At 43.5% G+C, this 22,783-nt stretch overlaps 1 protein-coding gene across 1 annotated transcript in view; it reads right to left on the bottom strand.

Moving 5' to 3' along the window:
- GRIK4 (glutamate receptor, ionotropic, kainate 4) overlaps window positions 1-22,783 on the bottom strand; it is a 499,211-nt gene that overhangs the window by 162,291 nt on the left and 314,137 nt on the right. Inside the window, exon 8 of the mRNA XM_006833921.1 lies at window positions 12,569-12,730. Within this exon, the coding sequence (XP_006833984.1) occupies window positions 12,569-12,730 (162 nt within the window). The remainder of the gene's footprint in view (window positions 1-12,568; window positions 12,731-22,783) is intronic.

The following is a 22,783-nucleotide window of genomic DNA, read 5'->3' as shown; positions in this document are numbered from 1 at the left end:
TTCAGGCTGAAGCTGAAGTAAATTAAAACAAGTCCACGAGAGCCAAAATATGACCTTGAACATATCCCACCTGAATTTAGAGATCATTTGAAGAACAGATATGATGCATTGGGCACTAAAGACCAATGTGTGAAGACATCAAGTACATCATACAGGAAGAAAGAAAAAGATCATTAAGTAGACAAGGACAAAGGAAAAACCCAAAATGGATGCCTGAAGAGACTTGCTTTCCAGCACAGATATGCTAAAGCAAATGGAAGAGATGAGGAGGTAAAAAAACTGAATAGAAAATTTCAAACAACAGCTAAAGTTGACAAACTCAAATATTATAACAAAATAAAGAAAAAATTTCAGCCACAATTTGCAATATAAAGGATTCTATGGGCAAAATATTGAATGGTACAGAAAGCATCAAAAGAAAATGGAAGGAATCCACATGACAAAAAGAAATGGTCGATGATCAACCACTTTAAGAGGTAGCATATATGATCAAGAGCCAATGATACTGAAGGGAGAACTCCAAGGTGCATTGAAGCCATTGGTGAAGAACAAGCCTCCAGGAATTGATGGTATCCAACTTGAAATCTTTCAACAAAGTGAAGCAGCACTGGAGGCACTCACTTATCTAATCCAAGAATTGTGGAAGACACCTGGCCAACTGACAGGAAGAGTTCCGTATTTGTGCCCATTCTAAAGAGTCAAGAAATCAAACGATGTATTGTATTGGGTAAATCTGCTACACAAGACCTCTTTAGAGTGTTCAATAGCAAAGACATCAGTTTGAGGACTAAGGTGCAGCTGATCCAAGCCATGGTATTTTCAATAACCTCATATGCATATGAAAGTAGGTAAATGAATCAGTAAGACTGTAGAAAAAATTGATGCATTTGAGTTATGGTGTTTGAGAAGAATATTAAAAGTACCATGTACTGCCAAAAGAACAAACAGATCTGCAATGGAAGAAGTACAGCCAGAATGCTTCTTGGATGCCATGATGGTCAGACTTGGTCTTTCATAACTTCGGACATATTATCAAGAGGGACCAGTCCCTGGAGAAGTATATCATATTTGGTAAAGTGAAGAGTCAGAAAAAAAGAGCTAGACCCCCAACGAGACGGACTGGCACAGCAACAATGGGCTGAAGCTTAGCAATGATTGTGAGGTTGGTACAGGACTAAGCAGTGTTTTGTTCTGTTGTGCATAGGGTTGCTATGAGTCGAAACTTATAACTCGAGGTCACATAAATAACAACAACCAGAAGGCTGTTTACTTGTACTTTATTGACTATGCAAAGGTTTTCGACTTTGTAGATCATGATGAACTATGGATAACATTGCAAAGAATGGGCATTCCAGAACATTTAATTTGCTCATGAGGAACCTGTACATAGACCAATTGTTGTTGTTGTTATGTGCCATGGAGTCGGTTCCAACTCATAGCGACCCTATACAGGGATTCCAAGGCTGTAAATCTTTACAGGAGCAGAAAGCCTTATCTTTCTCCCACGGAACAGCTGGTAGTTTCGAATTGTTGACCTTGCAGTTCACAGCCCGATTTCATAACCACTACGCTACCAGAGCTCCAGATAGGCAGCTGTTAAAACAGAACAAGGGGACACTGAATAGTTTAAAGTCAAGAAAGGTGTGTTCCAGAGTTGTATCCTTTCACCATACTTATTCAGTCTGTATGATACATAACTAATTTGAGGAGTTGGACTATATGAAGAAGAAAATGGCATCAGGATTAAAGGAAGACTCATTAACAACCTATCATATACGGATCATAGAACTTGGCTTGCTGGAAGCAAAGGAGACTTAAATTACTTACTTGTTGTTATTGTTAAATGCTGCTGAGTCACTCACAGTGACCATGGAAAGGGTTTCCAAGGAACGGCTAGTAAGTTTGAACTGCCAACCTTGTAGTTCAAATCGATCTTGCATTATTCTGCAGCACCACACCAGGATTCCAAAATACTTACTGATGAAGATCAAAAGTAATGCCTTTAGTATTGGTTGCATCTCAATTTAAAAAACAAGCAAACAAACAAAAATCCTCACCACTGGGTCAATAAATAACATTATGAAAAACAGAGAAATGATAGAAGTTGTCAAAGACTTCATTTTCCTTGAACTTGCAACCAACACTCATGGAAGGAGCAGACAAGAAATTAAATGATGTACTGCATTAAGCAAATCTGCTGCACAAGACCTGTTTAAAGTGTTCCAGAGCAATGATACCAGTTTAAAGACTAAGGTGTGGCTGACCCAAGTCATGGTATTTCAATCACCTCATGCATTTGAAAGCTGGACGATGACTATTGAAGACTATAAAAGAATTGATGCATTTGCATTATTGTGTTGGAGAAGTATATTAAAAGTATTATGGATTGCTACAAGAACAAACAGATCTGTCTTAGAAGAAGTGCAGCTAGACTACTCCTTAAAAGCCAGGATGGCAAGACTTTGTCTCTCATACTTTGGACATATTATCAGGAGGGATCAGTCCCTGGAGACGGACATCATGCTTGGTAAAACGGAGGGTCAGGGCAAAAGAAAAAGACCCCTTATGAGATGGGGTCTCACTTATGAGTGGAAGAAGCAATGGGCTCAAATGTAACAATTGTGAGATAGCACAGGGCCAGACAGTGTTTCATTCTGTTGTGCATAGGATCACTATGAGTTGGAACTGATTTGATGCACCAATGAACAACAGTGTGAGTTGGAATCAAGTGGATGGTAGTGAGAATAGGAGTAGAAAAATGGAATCCCTCTGTCCTGAAGAAATGTGCAATCTAATGAAGAGATAACACTATAGTGTGCGGGCGACAAAACCTACTAAATGTGAATGACTGTAAGGTAGACACTCAACAGGAGCTCAGGAAGGCGGGCGGAGGTTTCCTTGAAAGTGTTTTTGAGGAAATGGAAGTCTGTACACTACCTCATTATAAAGCAAATCCTTCACTGAAGCGTGACTGCCTCTACTGACAACTCAATTCTGTCTCTTCCAAGCCTATTCTTCCAACCAAAGATACCCTTTTGAGGGCTGGCAAAGCATTCTTCCACGAGGTTATCTGGGGGCGGGGAGGAGCACGAGTCAGTCTATCCAAAGCCATTTTGTGACCTTCTGGATTTGTTTGAGCTCTTCAACTTAAGACGGTAAAGAGTCTGGAACTAAGAGAATGAAACCCAGACTTCAGATCCTAGTCCCTCATTTAGTGCTGAATGTCTCTGGGTGTTACTTAATCTCTCTGAGTAAGCAACAGTTTCCTTATTGGTAAAAGAGAAATAATAATGCCTGCCTCACCGGACTGTAACCTGCAAGTCTGTTGTTGCTATGTGCCGTCGAGTCGGTTCCGACCCATAGCGACCCTGCACAGGGTTTCCGAGGCTGTAAATCTTTACAGGAGCAGAAAGCCTTATCTTTCTCCCGCAGAACAGCTGGTAGTTTCAAACTGCTGACCTTTCTTCCTTTCTCTCTGCCTTTCTTTTTTCTTCCTCCTTTTGTCCCCTCTCCTGCCCCTTTGTTCCAGTTCACTTCCTTTTTCATTCCTTTCTTCTTACATTTACTCAGTCCTGAAATCTGACAGGTATTATAGACCTCAACACTTCCCCACCTCAGCAGACACATTCAACCAGGCAGAAGCCATTGTGCCCCTCAAGGCCTCCATTGAGTCTCCTGCCCTCCCAGCTTCAAAACCTCTACTTTTTATCCCATGGTTCCAAAGCCACTGTTGTGCCCATAGACCAAGTAGGTAAGGATGCCTAAAGTCCAGCTTGGATCAGGGCACACCTTTGTGTTTTCCTGCAGAGTTATGCTGACTATCTTCATCCATCATCTCTCTCTCTCTCCTCTCCATTCCTCCACCCTTCCCCTTTGCCACTTCGCTCCCTTTTCATTTGAGGGAAGGCTCACCTGTTTGGCACTTGATGTTCCTCAGTGTCATCCTTCGTGCATAATTCTTTTCCCCCTGAGCACATGAATATCCTTTAATAATGGGCCTCTCATATTTCTTTGCCAAAAGGGCATATGGAAATTATGAATGCTGCAGACTTTCTTTTCCTAGCTTAGACAAAAGGGGGTTCTACCTGAAGGGGACTTAATTGCCCTTAGTGGCATTGTCCTTCAGATCACACATTTTAAATGTCTTATTGAAATGAATTTCTACCCCAATCTTCTCCCTTGACTCCCAGTTAATCTCTCCATTCAGATATTCTCCAAATCACAGAGTGTTAGAACTGAAAGTGATTCTAGAAATCAATTAATCTGATTTTCTTGTTAGACAAATGCACAAATGGTATTTCAAAGAGTTCTCTGCTTGTTCATGTTCACAAAGCAAGACAGTGGCAGAGCTGGAACAGGAACCCCTGAACCACTTTCTCTGGTTGGGTTCCTTTCTCTCTCCTGCATTGCCTTTGTATTCCGCTGCCAAGTTTCCCCCTAAGAAGTCGGTGGGGGGGTTGACATTGTTTAACAAATCTGATTTATTTTTGTGCCTAGATGCACAGGACAACTGGAGGCAATCTTTGGATATTGTTACAGGGTCAACAGCAGGTGGAGGTCAGGGCTAGGCAGGGGAAGACTTTGGGTGACTGCTGCTTTATGGATCATCACTGTTTGTCTCTTGGCCAACTGGTTGATTGCCCCCATGTTAACCTTCTCAGGTAGGAGACACCTGGAGGTTTTGTCAGAACAGGGTTATAAAGGCAGGACAGAGGGGGCAGCGAATGGCACCACTGGTTGCCTGCCTACCATCCACTCTCCTCTTCTTGCTCCTTCATCGCTAGTTACCAGATGCCATCTTACCAATTCTAACTCATGTTGACCCCAGGTATGTCAGAGTAGAACCCATAGGGATTTCAATGGCTGCTCTTTTGCAAGTAGATGTCTAGGCTTTTCTTCTGAAGTACCTCTGAGTGGGCCTGAACCTCCAACCTTTTGGTTACCAATTAAGTGTTCATTAACTGCACCACCCAAGGACCCAACTCTCATCCAAGAAGCCATATGTTTCAGGGATAGCTAATCCAACCCCAACTCACAGTGGACCTGACTGGTCCAAGTGTAACCCATTCCCTCACTAATGTGTGATTCAGGACAGTGCAAGCTAAGTAATTCTGAGACATGAACTGAAGTCTGGAGTTTCTCCTTTTCTAAGAGAGACCATCTTCCTTTATCCTCTGGAACTGACTGTGCCTGGACACGATGCCTGGAACTACTGCAGATGAAGTTGTCACCAAGGAGACAGAACAGATAGAGAAGGGACCTGGTCTTCAATGACACCACTCAAATCTGCTCTCTCAATTTCCTGGGACTTGAAATGATACAGCTCATTTTTTATAAGACAAATTTAATACAGTATTTCTTTTACTGGAAGCCGAGAGCACCGTAGGGATGCCCCCTCCACCCAGGGGCATTTTCCCTCCAGCTCACCTCCCATATCCCTCAGAGGCCTGGACCTTCTACCCTCTCACAGGACCCTTGTCCTTTCGAGGCTGTTCGCTTGGTCCTAGTGAGCCTCTTGTCCCTGCAGTAGACTTCCAGACAAAGCCCGCCATGTCATTTCTCACCTCCTCCCACCACATTCCAAACTCCTTCCTGCCACATGGCTGTCACTATTCTCACTCCGTCTGGGATGCAGTTTTCTTGGCTGATGCTCTCTTATTAGCAAATGATGCAGATGCTGAGAGATCAGTGTGTGCCTATTGACAGTGTTCTTTGGAATCTCTAACTCAAGATTCTTCGAACGTTTCTAGTAATCACAAGCCCAGACAGGGATGCTGGGGGGTGGCAGTGGCTGGAAGGCAAGTCCCAGGGTTCCTGTCTCTCTTCCTTCTATGCTTTGCCTACAGAGAGCGTAAGATGGTGACACCTTCCCAGGTCTAGTCCTCATGGTCTTGTGTGCCATCAGCCTGGGAGATCTGAGTGGAGACCAGTAAATAACTCAGAGTATGTTCTCCCCTAGTTCGGTCTCCTCAGGGCTCTCTAGGCATAACCAAACCACCCTTCTTTTACAGACTCCTGGTAATCTACCCAGGTCTTTCAGCAGGATCTCCTGAACTACTTCTCTGAGAACTTGCCCCCCATCCCTGACTCCTTCAGCTCTGAGAACTAGCTCTCAGCTGCCAATCTCCTCCCCTCACCCAATTTCACCTGTGATGATGTGAGGACCCTATAATCGCTTTGCCTCATTGACTTTTCTATCTCATTTTAAATCTCCATCCTGAAACATCTTTTTTGCTCTCCTAATTGCTTTCTCCCTCTGCTATTATTTACTAATTTAGCTCTGGAAAGCAATTGGAACTGCAGTTGGGGAGAAGCAATTGTTACAAAACAGCACTCTGTATACATCTCTGTTCCTGGGTCCAAGGGAGGGTGTTCCCTTGCTTCCTATTTCTTACTCTGCCTCCCATTCTCTTTGCCATTCTGAATCTCTGTGGTCCCGCTCCCCATCTGTGAGCACATGCCTCTCAGCCTTGTCTCTATATCTCTGGTCCCTGCCTCTTCTCAATATTAAATCCCCCAAATGGCTCAATTCTCATTTAAAATCCTCTTCTCTCTTTTGGCACAAGAATGTTGCTTGGCAAGGAACGCTTGATTCTCTTGTTTTTATATTTTCATTTGGTACTTCACTGTTATTTTCTTTTGAACTGTTTGTAAATTGTTCGGGGGGAATGAGAGACTCTGTATAAATTAAGATGAATCAATACTGACTCAGGGAGTTGTGGCTGGTTTCTCCTCCTGCCTTGACAAGGAAATAAGGCTATCCTCTGAACACACACCTGTAACTTTCATGCCCCTGCACCTTCCCCTCCTCCCGGCACACTACATCACTGATTTCGCAGGATCCCTCTTGAAAACCCAATTGTCTCTGACCCTCTGTCATCTTAAACTCTGCCCTGCTCCCAATATAATACCAGGACAGGAACCATTAACTCTCATGAAACAGTCCTTACAATCTGGAGTTTATTCAATGAAATAAACACTTAATTGCAAACATCTGTTTTCGTCTAAATTCTAATTACTTAATCTAACCATCTGCAATTTTAATGATTTTCCAAAATTTTCTTTCTTTACAGTGTGATGAATGGGAACGGCGTGTGAAAGTTGTGAGTATGTGCCTCTGTTTACCACACTCCAGCTTCTGTCTATCTTGGGCAAGAAATACAGTGACTGCTTACTGTCCACCACCAACCACCGGGTGGATGCCTGGGAGAGCAGCTCCTTCTCAGTTCAGCCACTCCCTCTCTGTGCCCTTCCAACTGGGTCCCTTTTCTAGCAAGTGCCATGTTGAATACTGAAGCCTGACTTGAAAGGTGAGGAAGAGAGATATTGATACTCAGCTGGGAGGAAAAGAAAAAGGAAAACAAAGAGACAGGAAGGAGATGTGGGGGAAAAGAGGGAGGTGGGAAGCAAAAAGTGAGGGGAAGTTGAGAAAAGGAAAAGAGAAAGGGACTGAGATGGAGAGACAAGGGGAGAGGAGGAAGGGAACGAGAAAAGGGCAAAGAGGACAGAGAGAAGGAGGGAAAGAGAGGAGGTCCCCACTGAGGAAGGAAGGCGGCATTAATGCGCAGCAGCCTCTTTAAAAGACTGGATGAGGAGACTAAACCAGGCCACATTTCCTGGAGCAGATTATTTCTCACCTTCCAGCTCCCCAGCACATGAAAGAGCTGGGTGTCTGTGCTGGGAGTTTCAACCCACAAAGAGACGGAGACATTGCTCTTCAAAAGGCAGTTGCTGAAGTGAGAAGTCTTGAGAGAGATTTGTTGCTGTTGTCACTGCTGCGGGCTTCCAGCAGTGACAACAACTATAACATAACACCTTCCCTGACTCTGTAGAGACCACAGAGACAAATGCTGGAAGCTTCCCTGGACTGAGAGGTAGGTTTGGACTCCAGTTCCGGTTGTGCTCTGAGTTCTGGCCTCTGGGAGATCCGCAGCTCTTCTGTGCCTCTGTTTTCTAATCTGTCAAAAAGGTGGTGCATGACCACTCTTATCTGTTATGAGGATGTCTCGAGGAGGAAAAGACGTCAAGGTGGGATGGGTTACAGCATTCTTGGACTCTGTGCCGAGGTGAAACTAAATGGAACGAGGTTCAAACCGACCATTCTCCACAGCAAAAGAGAACACAAGTTCCTATTTTATTGGCAAGGAAACCAAAGAGACCTGGCCAAGATAAAGTTGACTGAACTAGAACCAGACTCTATAATCCAGCATAGGTTTCTTGTAATCAGTTCCAGGTCTAACTTCACATTTATTCTCCTCATTCTGTCCCTCTGAAATAGTCTCAAGCAGGTGCGGCACAGACTATTTTTGCTCTTGTCTCTATCTCTAGCACCGAGGGAGGCTCTAGAGAATGCTCCCACTCACCAAATGCCCCCCAAAATTCTTGGGGAGTGTAGGATGCTGAGGCCTTGAGAAGTCCATGACTGGATTGGGAAAGAGAAAACTAAGCAGGGTTTTATACTCCCTGCCCTGGGGGCTGCTTCCCATGACAAGACATCTTGCCCTGGTTACCCGAGCAGGTCAGCTCAGGGCATCTCAGTGCTTCCTTGGTGCCCTTCAGTGTCTTATATTTGCTGCTCCTCCTCTAGGCAGGCTTCCCTGACCTCTCCAGAAACTCCCTTTTGCTTCCACAGGGGTGGAATGTCTCCAAGAATCATGCCCCCAGAGGCTATCTGCTTCCACACTGAGAACGCCAAGAAGGCAGAGACTTCAGCTTTTCTTCACTTTACTGTGATTTTATTTACCCAATAAAATGAAGTTGAAATAACAATGTGTGTACTCTAGGACTCAGATGTCTTGGGTGTGTTTCCATTTGCTTTGCTGTCCTTCTGCCATCAGTATCAGAATATGACAGGCTAATATGCTGGCTGAGGAGAGATGGGGGAGAGTGCTGGCCAGACCCCACCTGGATCAGCTAGCAGGCCCACATTCGTTGAGTGAGTGCAGCCAGATCAGCAGAGTGGCTCAGCAGAATTAGCTTAAATGAGTCTATAACTAACTCACTCTCAGAGTCCCCGGATGGTACAAAGAGTTAACGCACTTGGCTGCTGAACCTAAATGTTGGCAGTTCAAGTCCACCCAGAAGCATTTTTGTAGAAAGGCCTGCTTATTCCCTTCCAAAAATTCAACCACTGGAAGCCCTATGGGGCACAGTTCTACTCTGACACATACGGGGTTTCCGGGAGTCAAGATTCACTCAATGGCAACTTAGCTGACCCTCAGATGCAAAAGCTATACAAATGTTTACTGCTGTATGCTAATGAGATTCTGTGCTTGTTTAGCTCACTTCATTTTTGTAGCTAAAAGTACCTGATACATTTGTTAATGTCTATTACAGTGTCTGTCATACAGATGTTAAATGAACTTATGTAATGAATAATTGTGAATTGAAGATTGTTGTTGTTGTTAAGTGCCTTCAAGTCAGTCCTGACTCATAGTGACCCTGTATAGGGTTTTGGAGTATATACTGGTGAGTTCGAACTGCCGACCTTGAGGTTCAAACCGACCTGGTGGTCTAGTGTTTATCCTATAGTACCACACCAGGATAGAATCATATTTTATCTTTACAACAATCCTCTAAGATGGTCAAGTTCAAGTAGCCCAATTGTATAGATAAACATCTGAGGCCCCAGGGAACTAAATAACTACCTAAGATCACACAGTAAGAAAACAGCAAGGTCAGTATTTGATCCAGGTCTTCTGCCTCCAAGACCAGTGCTCTTTCTACTATGTGTGACCACAGTCCACACTGTCCCTGAAGTCAGGTGACAGGCACTGCTTGACCTTTGTTCCAGACCCATACAGAGGAATTCCATGTGGTACTTTCATCTGCCTGCTCATGGCCAATGAACAGCATGGATGGAAGTTTTGGAACCCTCAGAGAGAAATTGGAAATGTAGCATGGGGACCTTTCATCATGCCAGTTGCCATGTGTGGTAAGGTTTGGATTGGAGGGAGTAGATTTTTTTTTTTTTTTTCCGTTTGTAGTATATGTTGTGAGGATTTAAATTTAGTCAGCACCTCATTAGAATAATACTGATGACGGTAAGAACAGCAAACTCAGCCAGGAGAACAGGGTTTGTATTCCTTTCAGAAGCTATGTGCCTCATCCCACTTACAACACTGGGTTAGGTTGCCCCTCCCTGTTCCTTAAGCCATCTAGTGGTGAGCGGAGGGGAGGTGAAGACCCTCTCTCTTCAGATGTTTGTCTCCAAATCCTTCCTGTGAATTCTTTCAGATCTAAAATAGCTTGTTGGAATGCGCTCCATAATCTTTCCATGAAACTCAGTTCTCAAATCTCCCTTCTCTTGTCCGATTCACCTGATCAAAGCTTCCTGTGTGTTTGAGCTCCGACCCCTTAACTACTTCCTCCTTCCTAAGATTTTCACCAGGAGTCCTGGTATGGCACTGTGGGTTAATGTGCCAGACTGCAAAGCCATTTGAACTTCAAGGTTGGCAGTTCAAGCTCACCAGCTGCTCCTTGGAAATCCTATACAAAGTCGTTATGGGTCAGAACTGACTTGATGGCACTTCACAATAACAACAACCACAACACAATTATAGGAGTCCCGGTGTAGTGCTGTAGGGTAAGCACTGGACTGCTAACCACAAGGATGGTGGCTCCTCAGAAGCTCTATCCAGGGTCGCGCTAAGTTAGAATCGACTCAACAGCACTTAACAACAACAACAACACAATTACAAAGGTACAGAGTTCTGTAAAAGGTCACTTTGTCTATACTCCTGCCTTCAACAGGCCCGCCGCTGGACTGACACATTGGCCAAGCACTAATTGAGTGCCCGTATATGCAGATGGGAGCCCTGGGATGGCACTGTGGACTAATGCATCAGACTGCAGTCGTTTGAACTGCAAGGTCGGTGGTTCAAGCTCACCAGCTGCTTTTTGGAAACCCTATACAGGGTCGCTATGGGTCAGAATTGACTCGATGGCACTTAACAACAACAACAATATGCAGATGGATTATGTGGATTTGAATTATGGTGTTAGTTAAGAATATTCAAAGTACCATGGACTGCCAGAAGAACAAACAAATCTGGCTTGGAGGAAGTACAGCTAGAATGGTCCTTAGAGGCACACATGGCAAGACTTTGTCTGACATACGTTGGACATGGCATCAGGAGGACCAGTCCCTGGAAAAGGATATCATGCTTGATAAAGTAGAGGTAGAGAGTTGGCGAAAAAGAGGAAGATCCTCGATAAGATAGACTGACACAGTGAATGCAACAATGGATTCACACATAGTAACAACTGTGAGGATGACGCAGGATGTCACCATGAGTCAGGGCCGACTCAACAGTACCTAACAACAAAAATGTAGCCAGTGTCCAGGCCTAGCCTTATCTCTAGACATGTCTTACCAAAGGCAGGTAGTATTTCTATTTTAAAAGCCATAGAGAATTTCCCACTCCTGGAAGGTAGCCATTCCGGTGGCCCAATTCCATTTCTATTGCCTTACTCCAATTCCTTTCCTTTTCTTAATATCCATAACTCATCATTCCACCTAATTCACTCATTTATTCATTAACTCAGTAAATATCTGCTAAATATTTTCATTTTAGTACAAAGTGTCAAGAGGATGAAAGATGCTTCTAGATAGTGGCAAAATGTTGTAGTGGTTAAAGTGTAACTCTGAAGACATATGGCCTAGATTCTGATCCTAATTCCTCCACTCACTAGCTGTGTGTCCATGGCAATTTCTTTAACCTCTCTGGGACTCAGTTTCCTCATCTGTAAAATGGAGATACTGACAGTAGTTATCTCCAACAATTATGAGCATTATATGTGCTTCCTTGGGAGATTCTTAAGTTGAAGTGAATGATGCAAGTATGTAGCATGGCTAGGACAGAGCCTGGAGATGAGGCCGTCTCCAAGAACGGGGTTTTTTGACATTTCCCCAGCACTGGTGAGAAGAAAGTCATATTGTCAGGGTCACTTGAGAACTTGACTTTTAACACAAAGGCACAGATATGTACAATGGTTTGTACTTGACCTGTTCTACAGGGTAAGAATGTTAAAATCACTGGAAAATAGCCAGGAAATGTTGGTTTCCATCACGCACACAGCAGAAGAGACCACAAAGGGGAAAAACATGGATGAGAGCATGAAGGAAACTGCTCTGATGAGCGTCTACTGCACAATGGAGTGGAAGGAGCTCTAGCCCAGGAGTCAAGTCTAGAAGACAAGTTTCACCTTGGTGTCTGCCCTTGATTAAGACACCTCCCACTCCAATCCCCAGCCTGGAATTCAGTTTCCTCATGTGGAAAATGAGAGAACAGATCTTCTAAAAGTCCCTTCCAATAGTAAGATTCTTGGGTCCTAAATTAAGGGGGTTCTCAACAACAGTCACTGGAGACTCACAAACAACACCCAGTGACAAGCTGGTGGTTCCATACAACTTTCCTCTGCTGCCTCCTCAACTAAACTTGCTGCCCTACAATTCGATGCATCTCTATTTGAGATGGGACTGGCAGAAGTGAAGAATGGGATTCAGCAGCTGGCCTGTGTGTGTGGAAGGGAAGGGGCACCAGCGGGAGCTCTGGTGGGCACTTACCGCGGGCCCAGTGAAGGGCACATGGTCACAATTCTCCTGCCATGACTGGTTGAGGCTCTGGGCAAACTCTTGGAAGAAAGCATGGGACTGGTTGAAAATGGAAAATCCCAGGATGTTGACTCGATCATCCACAAGGCTGTCCATTCTCTGGAGGGAGAACTCCTGAAAAGACCCAGCAATTGGAAACAAGAAAATAGAGTTAGGAATGGAAGAAATTTGGGGATGGACTTTGCTGGGTGTGTCACTCTCCTCCAACACTTCTTGAGTGCCTACCCTATGCCAAGCACTCCGCTAGGTACTATGATATAGAGTTCACCAAAGATGATTTTTCTGGTAGCTCATAATGCCATGGAGGAGAAAGAAAAACAGAATGATCCATGTACAAGATGGAGACTGGACAGTGTCTAAGACGTGATGCTTGAGTTTAATCCTAAAGGATAGTGGTGTTTTCTGGGTGAAAACTATGAATGGAAAAAGGCTATTCCAAACAGTAGTTGCCATGTATGCAAGACATGAAGGTGAGAAAGTGCATGGTGCTTTCAGTGAGCTGTAAGTGGTATACTTCGATAGAAGTCTGCTCCTCAGAGTGTGGTCTACAGAATACCAGCCATCTGAATCACCTGGGTTTCTTGGAGAGGGGAAGGGGGGCAGGGAAGCAACAATTCCTGCATGCCATCTACTCCCAAATGTCTCTAGAATCTCTGATAAGGCCCAGAACGAAAACCCTATAGCTCCCATGATAGCCTGTCTGATACAGTGCTTGATGATGACACCCTGAGGTTGGCAGGCAGTCAGAATATACACAGGCTGCAACAGTGGCCTTGAGCATGCCAATAGTGTGACGATGATGCAGTACCGGGCAATTCTTTATTCTGTCATACATGGCTGCTGTAAGTCCCCACTTGTAGGTAACTAACAACAAGGACCAGAAGTATGCATTTTCAACAGGTCCCTACAGGTCTTATGCACACCAAAGTTGGGAAGCCACTGGATTAGAACATAAAATGCATGGGGTCAGAGAGGACAGAATGGTGAGAAATGAAACTAGAGAGACCAGGCTGGGAGCCGGCACTCTGTGTTGAAGGTGATAGGACCCCACAGCACTGTCAGCAGAGAAGTGACAAAATGAAGTTTGCTTTCTAAAAAACTCACCCTGAAGGTCTGTGGGTAGGGGTATGCCTTTATTTTGTCATTCATTTAGCAAACATTTAAGAGCCTATCATATGCCAGATGGATATGAAGAGAGACACATTTCCTACTCTCAAGGAACTTGCAGACTCCTGGAGGAGACAGACAGTAAGTAAACAAATACATATCATTTCAGATTACTAAGAGGGATTGGCATCCCAATGTGATGCTCTAGGAAAAGCACAGGATGGCTAATCGCAAGGAAGGCAGTTCAAACCCATCAGCTGCTCCTCAGAAACCCTACACAGGGCCACTATGAGTGGAACTGACTTGACGGCACTTAACAACAACAACAGTGGGGGATTAGAGCAGGGCTTGCAGTCCAAGAAGACCCATCTGGGGCAGTAACATTTGGAAGCTCAAGCAAATTCTCCCAGCAACCTCTGGTCCTCATCCAAAGTTATGCTGCAGCCAAGTGCTAGCACAATAAACTAAAACCTACAGAAAGAAGAAGATTCTTCTTCAGGCACAGCTGAACCAGAGGCCCTGGACTCCAAGGTGCTCACTAGGCACTGTGCAGGGAAACCAGTAAGAGGCTGCACCCACCCATCTCCGCTCCTGGAAAATGACCTCCAAATGTGAGCCCAGTCTTACACCGAAGTAGCATTCATCACACACTCATTACCAGAACTTTGCATATGGCTGTGCATCCCAACGGCACACATTATTACAGACCTCAGGACAGACCCACCAGCCACTCAACCTGACATAACATAGCAGGCGCCTTAGGCTTACTTCCTGACCAAGCAGAAACATTGCTTTCCTTTAGGAATGTGCTCCCTCTAACAATGAACTATCTGAGACCAAACAGTAACCTTTACCTAAAAGCAAAGATGAGAAGGCAAGGAGGGGGAGGGAAGCAAGAGAAATGAAAATGGAACAAACAGAATGGAAATAACAAGAAAGCTAGACACGTTGTAAACACTGTAACCAATGTCAGGCAACCGTTTGTACAAAAAAATTTAAATGGAAACCTAATTTACTGTGTAAGCTTTCATCTAAAATACAATAAATACAAAAAGTGCTTTAAAAAACAAAAGAGGAAGAAGAAGACTTAACTTCTCCAAGCTCCTGACCTCCTTCCCTCCACCTCGGCAGCCTTTTTCTCATCTAGTACCGAGGCTGCTGGTCTGAGCATCCCTACCTGGCCATATTTACTTCAGTCTTCAGGGTCGAGTTACAGAGACTCCTTTGGAACCCCCCAATCCTTGACAAGAGTAGAGTTGGATTAGGATTAGGTGTATTTTGGATCTTTCAACAACAGCAACATTCCCAGTAGGGGAACATGGATGTGCCATGTTGATTCATACAGCTGATGTTATCTTCTGTTTCTCTTACAGGGCAGTGCCCATGCGCTGTGGGCTATGAGTAGGCAGGAGGGAGCAGATCGTTAATGAGGAGAGATACATCTGGCAAGGGCAAGCCTGCGGAGGCACAGAGCCAGGTTGCTGTTAGGCAACCAAGGGCCTGCCTGGGTCATGGTTGGTGTGGTTGTTGTTGTTATTTGCCGTGAAGTTGGTTCTGACTCATAGCGAACCTACATAGGGTTTCCGAGGCTGTAAATCTTTATGGGAGCAGAAAGCCTCATCTTTCTCCTGCAGAACAGCTGGTAGTTTCAAACTGCTGACCATGAGATTAGCAGCCTGATTCGTACCCACTACGCTACTGGAAAATATCTTCTTTCCTTTGATTTTCTTGTAAATGTGAGCAGTTCATCACCTACTATATTATCTCCTCATTCATACAGTTGGAAACCCCTTTCAAGGAATCCCTGATGTCTTGGATGCCCACAGATTCACAATGGCAATAGTGGGGCTTTGGTGTTCAAATCCAGATTCTATACCATACTAACTCTGTGCCCTTAGGCAAGTTCCTTAACCTCTCTGGGCTTCAAATTCTCATTTTGTAAATTGGGAATAATAATCCGGATAGGATTTCCCAAGAAACAAGTGATGCCTATGAAAAAGGCTTACCATTCTATCTGATCATGAGAAGTGCTCAGTATATGGTGGTGGTTGTTGTTAAGTGTCACTGAGTCGGTTCTGACTCATAGCCACCTTATGTGGGGTTTCTGAGGCTGTGTATCCCTTTGGAAACAGAAAGGCTCACCAATCTCCTGGTGGAGCACTTGGGAAACTCAAACCACTGACCTTGTGGTTTTCAGTCCAGTATGATCCTCTAGAGCCACCATACTGTTCAGTAGATCGGTGTTGTTGTTGAGTGCTGTCAAGACATTCTGACTCATAGCAACCCTAGATAGGGTTTCTGAGGAGTGACTGATGGGCTTGAACTGCTAATCTTGTGGTTCAAACCGACTTTGCACTCCAGTGTGTTATCCTGCAGTGCCACACCGGGACTCCAGTTTATAGCAGTATATGGTAGTAACTGCATTATGGAGGAGCTTCAAAAATTCATGAAAAGTCTCCATTATTTTTTAATTCAATTTTTCCGTTAACTTTTTGAAGTCTCCTTGTACGATCTTGGGAAGATTCTGGCCCTCTATTTCTTTAATTCCACTTGTCTTAGAAATTTGAATCAGAAAAATGTTTCCTTCAAATGCAAGTTCTGGGCAGAGTAAGAGTAAATGAGTTAATTACAGATACTGGATTGGCACTATAGGATCAGCACTGGACTGTGAATCACAAGATCAGCAGTTCAAACCCCACCAGCTGCTCCTTGGGAAATCCTATAAAAAGTCACTATGGGTCAGAACTGATTTGATGGTACTTAACAACAACAATACACTCAATTAAGTCAGCCAGTTTGTCTCTCTGCCTTTTAATTCCTATCTTCTTAACCCTCAATTATGTCCTATTTTCAAAGGCCCCTTAAGATTAAAAGGTTCCAGGAGATCCCTTGATAACTCGTTCTATTTATAACAACTCACGGGAAAGTGTATGTTGTTGTTGCTAACTGCTGTTAAGTTGGTTCCGACTCACAGAAACCCTGTATACGGTCTCCGAGGAATAGCACAGGGGTGGAGAATGTCTGGCCCTCAGGCTGTATGTTGTTGTTGTTAAGTACGTCGAATCGGTTCCAACCCATAATGACACTGTATTAAGGTTTCTGAGGAGCAGCTGGTGAGCTTGAACTACCAACATTGCTGTTCAAACCAATTTTGCAGTGCAGCACACTAACCCACAGTGATGTAGAAGGACATAAAATGTGGGGTACTGTGTTCTCTTATTTTAATTTCCCAGAGCAGTCAAAGATTCTACTCCTTAGCAACCTTAGAGTCGGGAAAGTCTTCTTTATGTCTAAACTTAAGACTCTCCTGTTGCTACTGAAGACTTTCTAAAATAATGTGGGAAATAGCTGACCATCAGCAGTTTATAAACGACACAAGCCTTCTAAACCAGTATTTTCCAAAGCCTAAGGAGTCCTAGTGCGGTGGTGTAGGATGATGCACTGGACTGCAAAGTCAGTTTGAACCGCAAGGTGGGTAGTTTAAGCTCACCAGCCACTTCTTGGAAACCCTATACATGTTCACTATGGATCGGAACCAACTTGACAACACTTAACAACAACAGCAAGACACTCTCAGAAAATTAGTCTTCTATGAGGTGTTACCCCACCACTCATCTGTCATTGCCATACTGTGGTGACTTGTGAGTTGCTGTGATTCTGGAAGCTTTGCCATGGGTATTTTAAATGCCAGCAGGGTTACCCAAGGTGGACAGGTGTCAGATGAGCTTCCAGTCAAAGAAAGACGAGGAAAAAGGAGAGACAAACTATTTCTGAATATTTGGTCACTAAAAGTCTTATGAATAGCAGAGAAACACTGTCAGATATAGTACTGGAAAATGAGCCCCTCAGGTTGGAAGCCACTCAAAACGTGATTGGGGAAGAGCTGCCTCCTCAAAGTAGAGTTGACCATGATGACGTGAATGGAGTAAAGCCCTCAAGACCTTTATTTGCTTATGGGGCACAACTCAAAATGAACAGAAACAGCTGTATACATCTATTAACAATTGGAACTTCAAATGTCCAAAGTATGAATCTCAGAAAATTGAAATTGTCAAAAATGAAATGGAACGCATAAACATCGATATCCTAGATATTAGTTAGCTGAAATGGACTGGTATTGGCCATTTTGAATCTGACAGCCAATGGTTTTCTATGCTGGGAATAACAAATTGAAGAAGAATGGTGTTGCATTCCTTGTCAAAAAGAACATATCCAGATCAGTCATCAGGTGCAACGCTGTCTGTGATAGGTTAATATCCATGCGCCTACAGGGAAGCCCAGTTAATACCACTATTTTTCAAATTTATGCACCAACCACTAAAGCCAGTGAGGAGGAAATAGAAGAATTTTACCTCCTTCTTCAATCTGAAATTGATCAAACATGCAATCAAGATTCATTGATAATCACTGGTGATTGGAATGCAAAGGTTGGAAACAAAAAGGAAGGATCAGTAGTTGGAAAATATGGCCCTGGTGATAGAAATGATGCTGGAGAATGCATAATAGATTTCTGCAAAACAAATGATGTGTTCATTTCAAATACCTTTCTTGAACAGCTAAGAGATGACTATAAGCATGGACTTCACCAGATGGAATGCACAGAAATCAAATTGACTACATCTGTGGAAAGAGATGGTGGAAAAGTTCCATATCATCAGTGAAAACAAGGCCAGGGGCAGATTGTGGAACAGACCATCAACTGCTCACTTGCAAATTCAAATTGAAGCTGAAGAAAAAGATAACAAATCCACGAGAGCCAAAATATGACCTTGAATATATCCCACCTGAATTTAGAGATCATCAGAAGAACAGATTTGATACATTAGACACTAAAGACAAAAGACCAGAAGAGTTGTGTGATGACATCAAGCACATCACACAGGAAGAGAGCAAAAAGTCATTAAGAAGACAAGAAAGAGGGAACAGATCAAAATGAATGTCAGAAGAGACTCTGAACTTGCTATCCAGTGTGGAGACGCTAAAGCAAATGGAAGAAATGAGGAGGTCCAAAAGCTGAACAGAACATTTCAAAGATCAGCTTGAGAAGACAAAGTCAAATATTATAATAAAATGTGCAAAGATCTGGAGTTAGAAAACCAAAAGGGAAGAATACACTCAGCATTTCTCAAGCTGAGGGAACTAAAGGAAAAAATTCAAGCCTCGGCTTGAATATTGAAGGATTCTCTGGGCAAATTATTGAATGATGCAGAAAACATCAAAAGAAGATGGAAGGAATACACAGAGTCACTGTACCTAAAGGAAATGGTCAATGTTCAACCATTTCAAGAGGAAGCATATGATCAAAAGCCAATGATCCTGAAGGAAGAAGTACAAGGTGCATTTAAGGAACTGGCAAAAACCAAGGCACTGGGAATTGATGGAGTACAAATTGAAATATTTCAACTAAGTGAGGTGGCACTAGAGGCACTCACTCATCTATGCCAAGAAACTTGGAAGACAACTATCTGGCTGACTGATTGGAAGAGATCTGTATTTTTGCCCATTGCAAAGAGAGGTGGCCCAATAGAATGTGAAATCATCAGACAATATCTTTGATATCCCATGCAAGTAAAGTTTTACTAACAGTAATACAGAAATGGTTGCAACCATACAATGACAGAGAACTTCCAGAAGTTCAAGCCGGATTCAGAAGAGGATGTAGAACGAGGGATATCATCACTGACGTCAGATGGATCTTGGCTGAAAGCAGAGAATACTAGAAAGATGTTTACCTGTGCTTTATTGACTATGCAAAGGCTTTCAATTGTGTGGATCATGACATGCTATGAGTAACAATGTGAAATATGAGTATTCTGAAATACTTAATTGTGCTCGTGAGGAATCTGTACATGGACCAAGAAGCAGTTGTTTGAACAGAACATGGGAACACTGGATGGTTTCAAATTAGGAAAGGTGAGCAACAGGGTTGTATTCTTCCACCATACTTATTCAATCTGTATGCTGAGCAAATAATCTGCAAAACTGGGTTATATAAAGAAAAACATGGCATCAGGATTGGAGGAAGACTCATTAACAGCTTGCAATATGCAGATGTACAACCTTGCTTGCTCAAAGTGAAGAGGACTTAAAATACTTACTGATGAAGATCAAAGAGCACAGTCTTTGGTAAGGATTGCATCTCAGTGTAAAGAAACAAAAATCCTCACCACTGGACCAATAAACAACATTCTTATCAACGGAGAAAAGATTGAAGTTGTCAAGGACTTCATTGGTCTTGGATCAACCCTCAACATTCATGGAAGCAGCAGTCAAGAAATCAAACGACGTATTGCACTAGGCAAATGTACTGCACAGGATCTTTTTTTAAAAGTGTTGAAGATGTCAGCTTGAGGACTAAGGTGCGCCTGATGATCCAAGCCATGGTATTTTCAATAACCTCATATGCATGTGAAAGCTGGACAGTGAATAAGGAAGACCACAGAAGAATTGATGAATTTGAGTTATGGTGTTGGAGGAGAATATTGCAAGTGACATGGGCTGCCAAAAGAGCAAACAGATCTGTGTTGCAAGAAGTGCAGACAGAGTGCTCCTTGGGGGCCAGGATAGCCAAACTTCATCTCTCATACTTAAGACATATTGTCAGGAGGTACCAGTCACTGGATGATGATATGCTTGGCAAGGTGAAAGGTCAGAGGAAAAGAAGAAGGCCCCCAGCGAGATGGATTGGCAATATGGCAGCATCAATAGGTTCAAACATGGAAACAATTGTGACGTTAGCCCAGGACCAGGCAGTATTTTGTTCTATTGTGCATAGAGTTGCTATGAGTTGGTACCGACTCAATGGCACCTAACAACAACAATGAGGTGTTATCAGAAATTTTATGCAAACGAGTCTCCATGTTCAGGTAAGGTGAGAAGACTTATTATTCTCACCTTTTTGTGAGATGCACAATGTATTAACATACTAAAGGTTGAAAGAAGTCCTTTGGTAAAGCAGCATGCTTAATTTTGTTTAACCCAGTGCCTTCCAATGTGCTTCTCATAGAACATTTTTACCCACCCCAGTAACCCACAAGTGTCTCATAGTAGCGTTCCACAGACCATAATTTCAAAATGCTACTCTGTAAGCATATTCAGGGAACTAAGCAAACTCACCAGTTGCCACGAAGTCAGGGTAGAACTGTGTTCCACAGGGCTGACTTTTTGGTAGTAGACTTCCACAGGGCTGACTTTTTGCCAGGTCTGAGGCATCACTGGGAGGGCCCAACCTGCCAACCTTTTGGCTATCAGCCAAGTGTGTTAATACTTACACCGCCCAGAGGCTTTAGGAAACATATTATAAACCCCCAAAATTGAGCAAGATATTTCAAGGGATGAAAGGTCATCAGGTTTTTGCTCTAGAAGTGCACACCTGGCTCACTAAGAATGCCTACCTGGCTCACTCAGGTTCCCTGTGCCCCAGACAGTCACACTGTCTGGCTGACTACTGCCTTTTTGGAATGACAGTCCAAGGATGAGAATGAGCTGGCTGTGGTCCCTGGAGTGGAGCAGGCTTTTTTTAGTGAAAAAAAGGGAAAGCCTAAGCATCCATTAGGAATGGATTCGCATTGTTCCAACACCAGGTGAGCCAGGGTGAAGATCAGAGCAAACAGCTATCTAGTAGGGCTGAATGGGTAGTAAGAGACCAAGACCTGGATCTTTAATTACTCCAAGAGTAGATGGACCTATGAATGCAGTAGTTCAAAAGAGGGAACAAATCTTTACAGCAAGGATCATTCCCAACCCCTCCATACACAGAGTAGACAGGGATGGGCAACTTGGACATTGGCTACCCAAAATGGGGGGCGGGGGGCGAGCTACAAAGGCAAGAAGCGACTGGCTTACAAGCTTTCAAGAGGGAACCTAGATGCAGAGGGCATGGAGGAAGGTAGAATCTCCACTGAATAGTATCCAATCTGTCTAGGTGGGACTGATGAAAGAAAATGCAGATAGGTCTCTTGTGATACAATAGTGAATAATGGTTCTTAGGACTGATTGTGAGGGTTGGAAATGTAAAGGTAGACATTTTGTAGTAAGGAGGGGAGTGATTAACTTTTCAGTCTAGGAGCAGAGGTCCCTGGGACCATCAAGGGAGAAAAGCAGAGAGCGGGATCCTACCCAGAGAACAGTGATGCCTGAGATGGAGGCAGAGACGATGACATGAAGAGATAGAGGAGTTGGGGACTTAGACACAGAGAGGGAGAGGGGCTGTGTGCTGATGACCGGGGGGCAGGCTTGTAGGGTATACCCTTTGGTTGGTTGATGATGCATGGAGGGAATTGTAACCATGGCAATGAAACGATATACGATAGGATGAATGTAAAAGTAATGTTCTCCCATGTAAACTATCACATAATTCACAATAAAACATTTAAAAAAAAAAAAGAGTAGATGGCATTATGACAGCCCTTGAGTTGCTTTTAGTTATTTTTCCGTGGACTTTTTCATCCAGTTTCCAATTCCTGTCAAGTCTACCTCTGTGTGTCTCTCTCCAAAGAGACTGTATGTTCCTAGAGATCAGAAATGTGTCATCTCATTTTGAAAACCACATTGCACCTAGCATAATGCCTGATACCTAGGATCTATTTGGTAAATGTTGGTTAAAGGGCTGTTGATTAAAGATGCTTCCATGCATGGAGTCTTTCCCCATGCCAAATTCTGATCACCAACCACACAACCACACACTAAGCTACAGAAGGTGGAATAACACGAGCAGAATTATACCAACCCCTGATAATCCTCTGGAAGTTATATCACTGGATTTTGAAAAACAAATTCTTGACAGCTTGTTCTTAGGGGGTTTTCTCATTAAAAGCTTTTTTTTTTTTTTTTTTTTTACAAATGGGCATTCATGCACACCCGTGTGTGTGTGCGTGAGTCCCTGTGAATACAATGACTTACAGGGAACAGAACAACAGAGGAGTTGAAAGTCATGTCACAGTCACTAGTGAATTCCAGGGGGTGGTACCCTGGGATGAAGGGTACCTTGAATAGGGTCTAGACTGAATGCTGTAAGGATAATAGCTTGAGAGCTACTGGGCAGATCACCATGGGTGGTGC

This window comes from Chrysochloris asiatica, unplaced genomic scaffold (assembly GCF_000296735.1).
Source record: "Chrysochloris asiatica unplaced genomic scaffold, ChrAsi1.0 scaffold00008, whole genome shotgun sequence".
Classification (NCBI taxonomy): Eukaryota; Metazoa; Chordata; class Mammalia; order Afrosoricida; family Chrysochloridae; genus Chrysochloris; species Chrysochloris asiatica.
The sequence above is the reverse complement of the archived record's forward strand: the minus strand, read 5'-3'. Positions and strand labels throughout refer to the sequence as shown.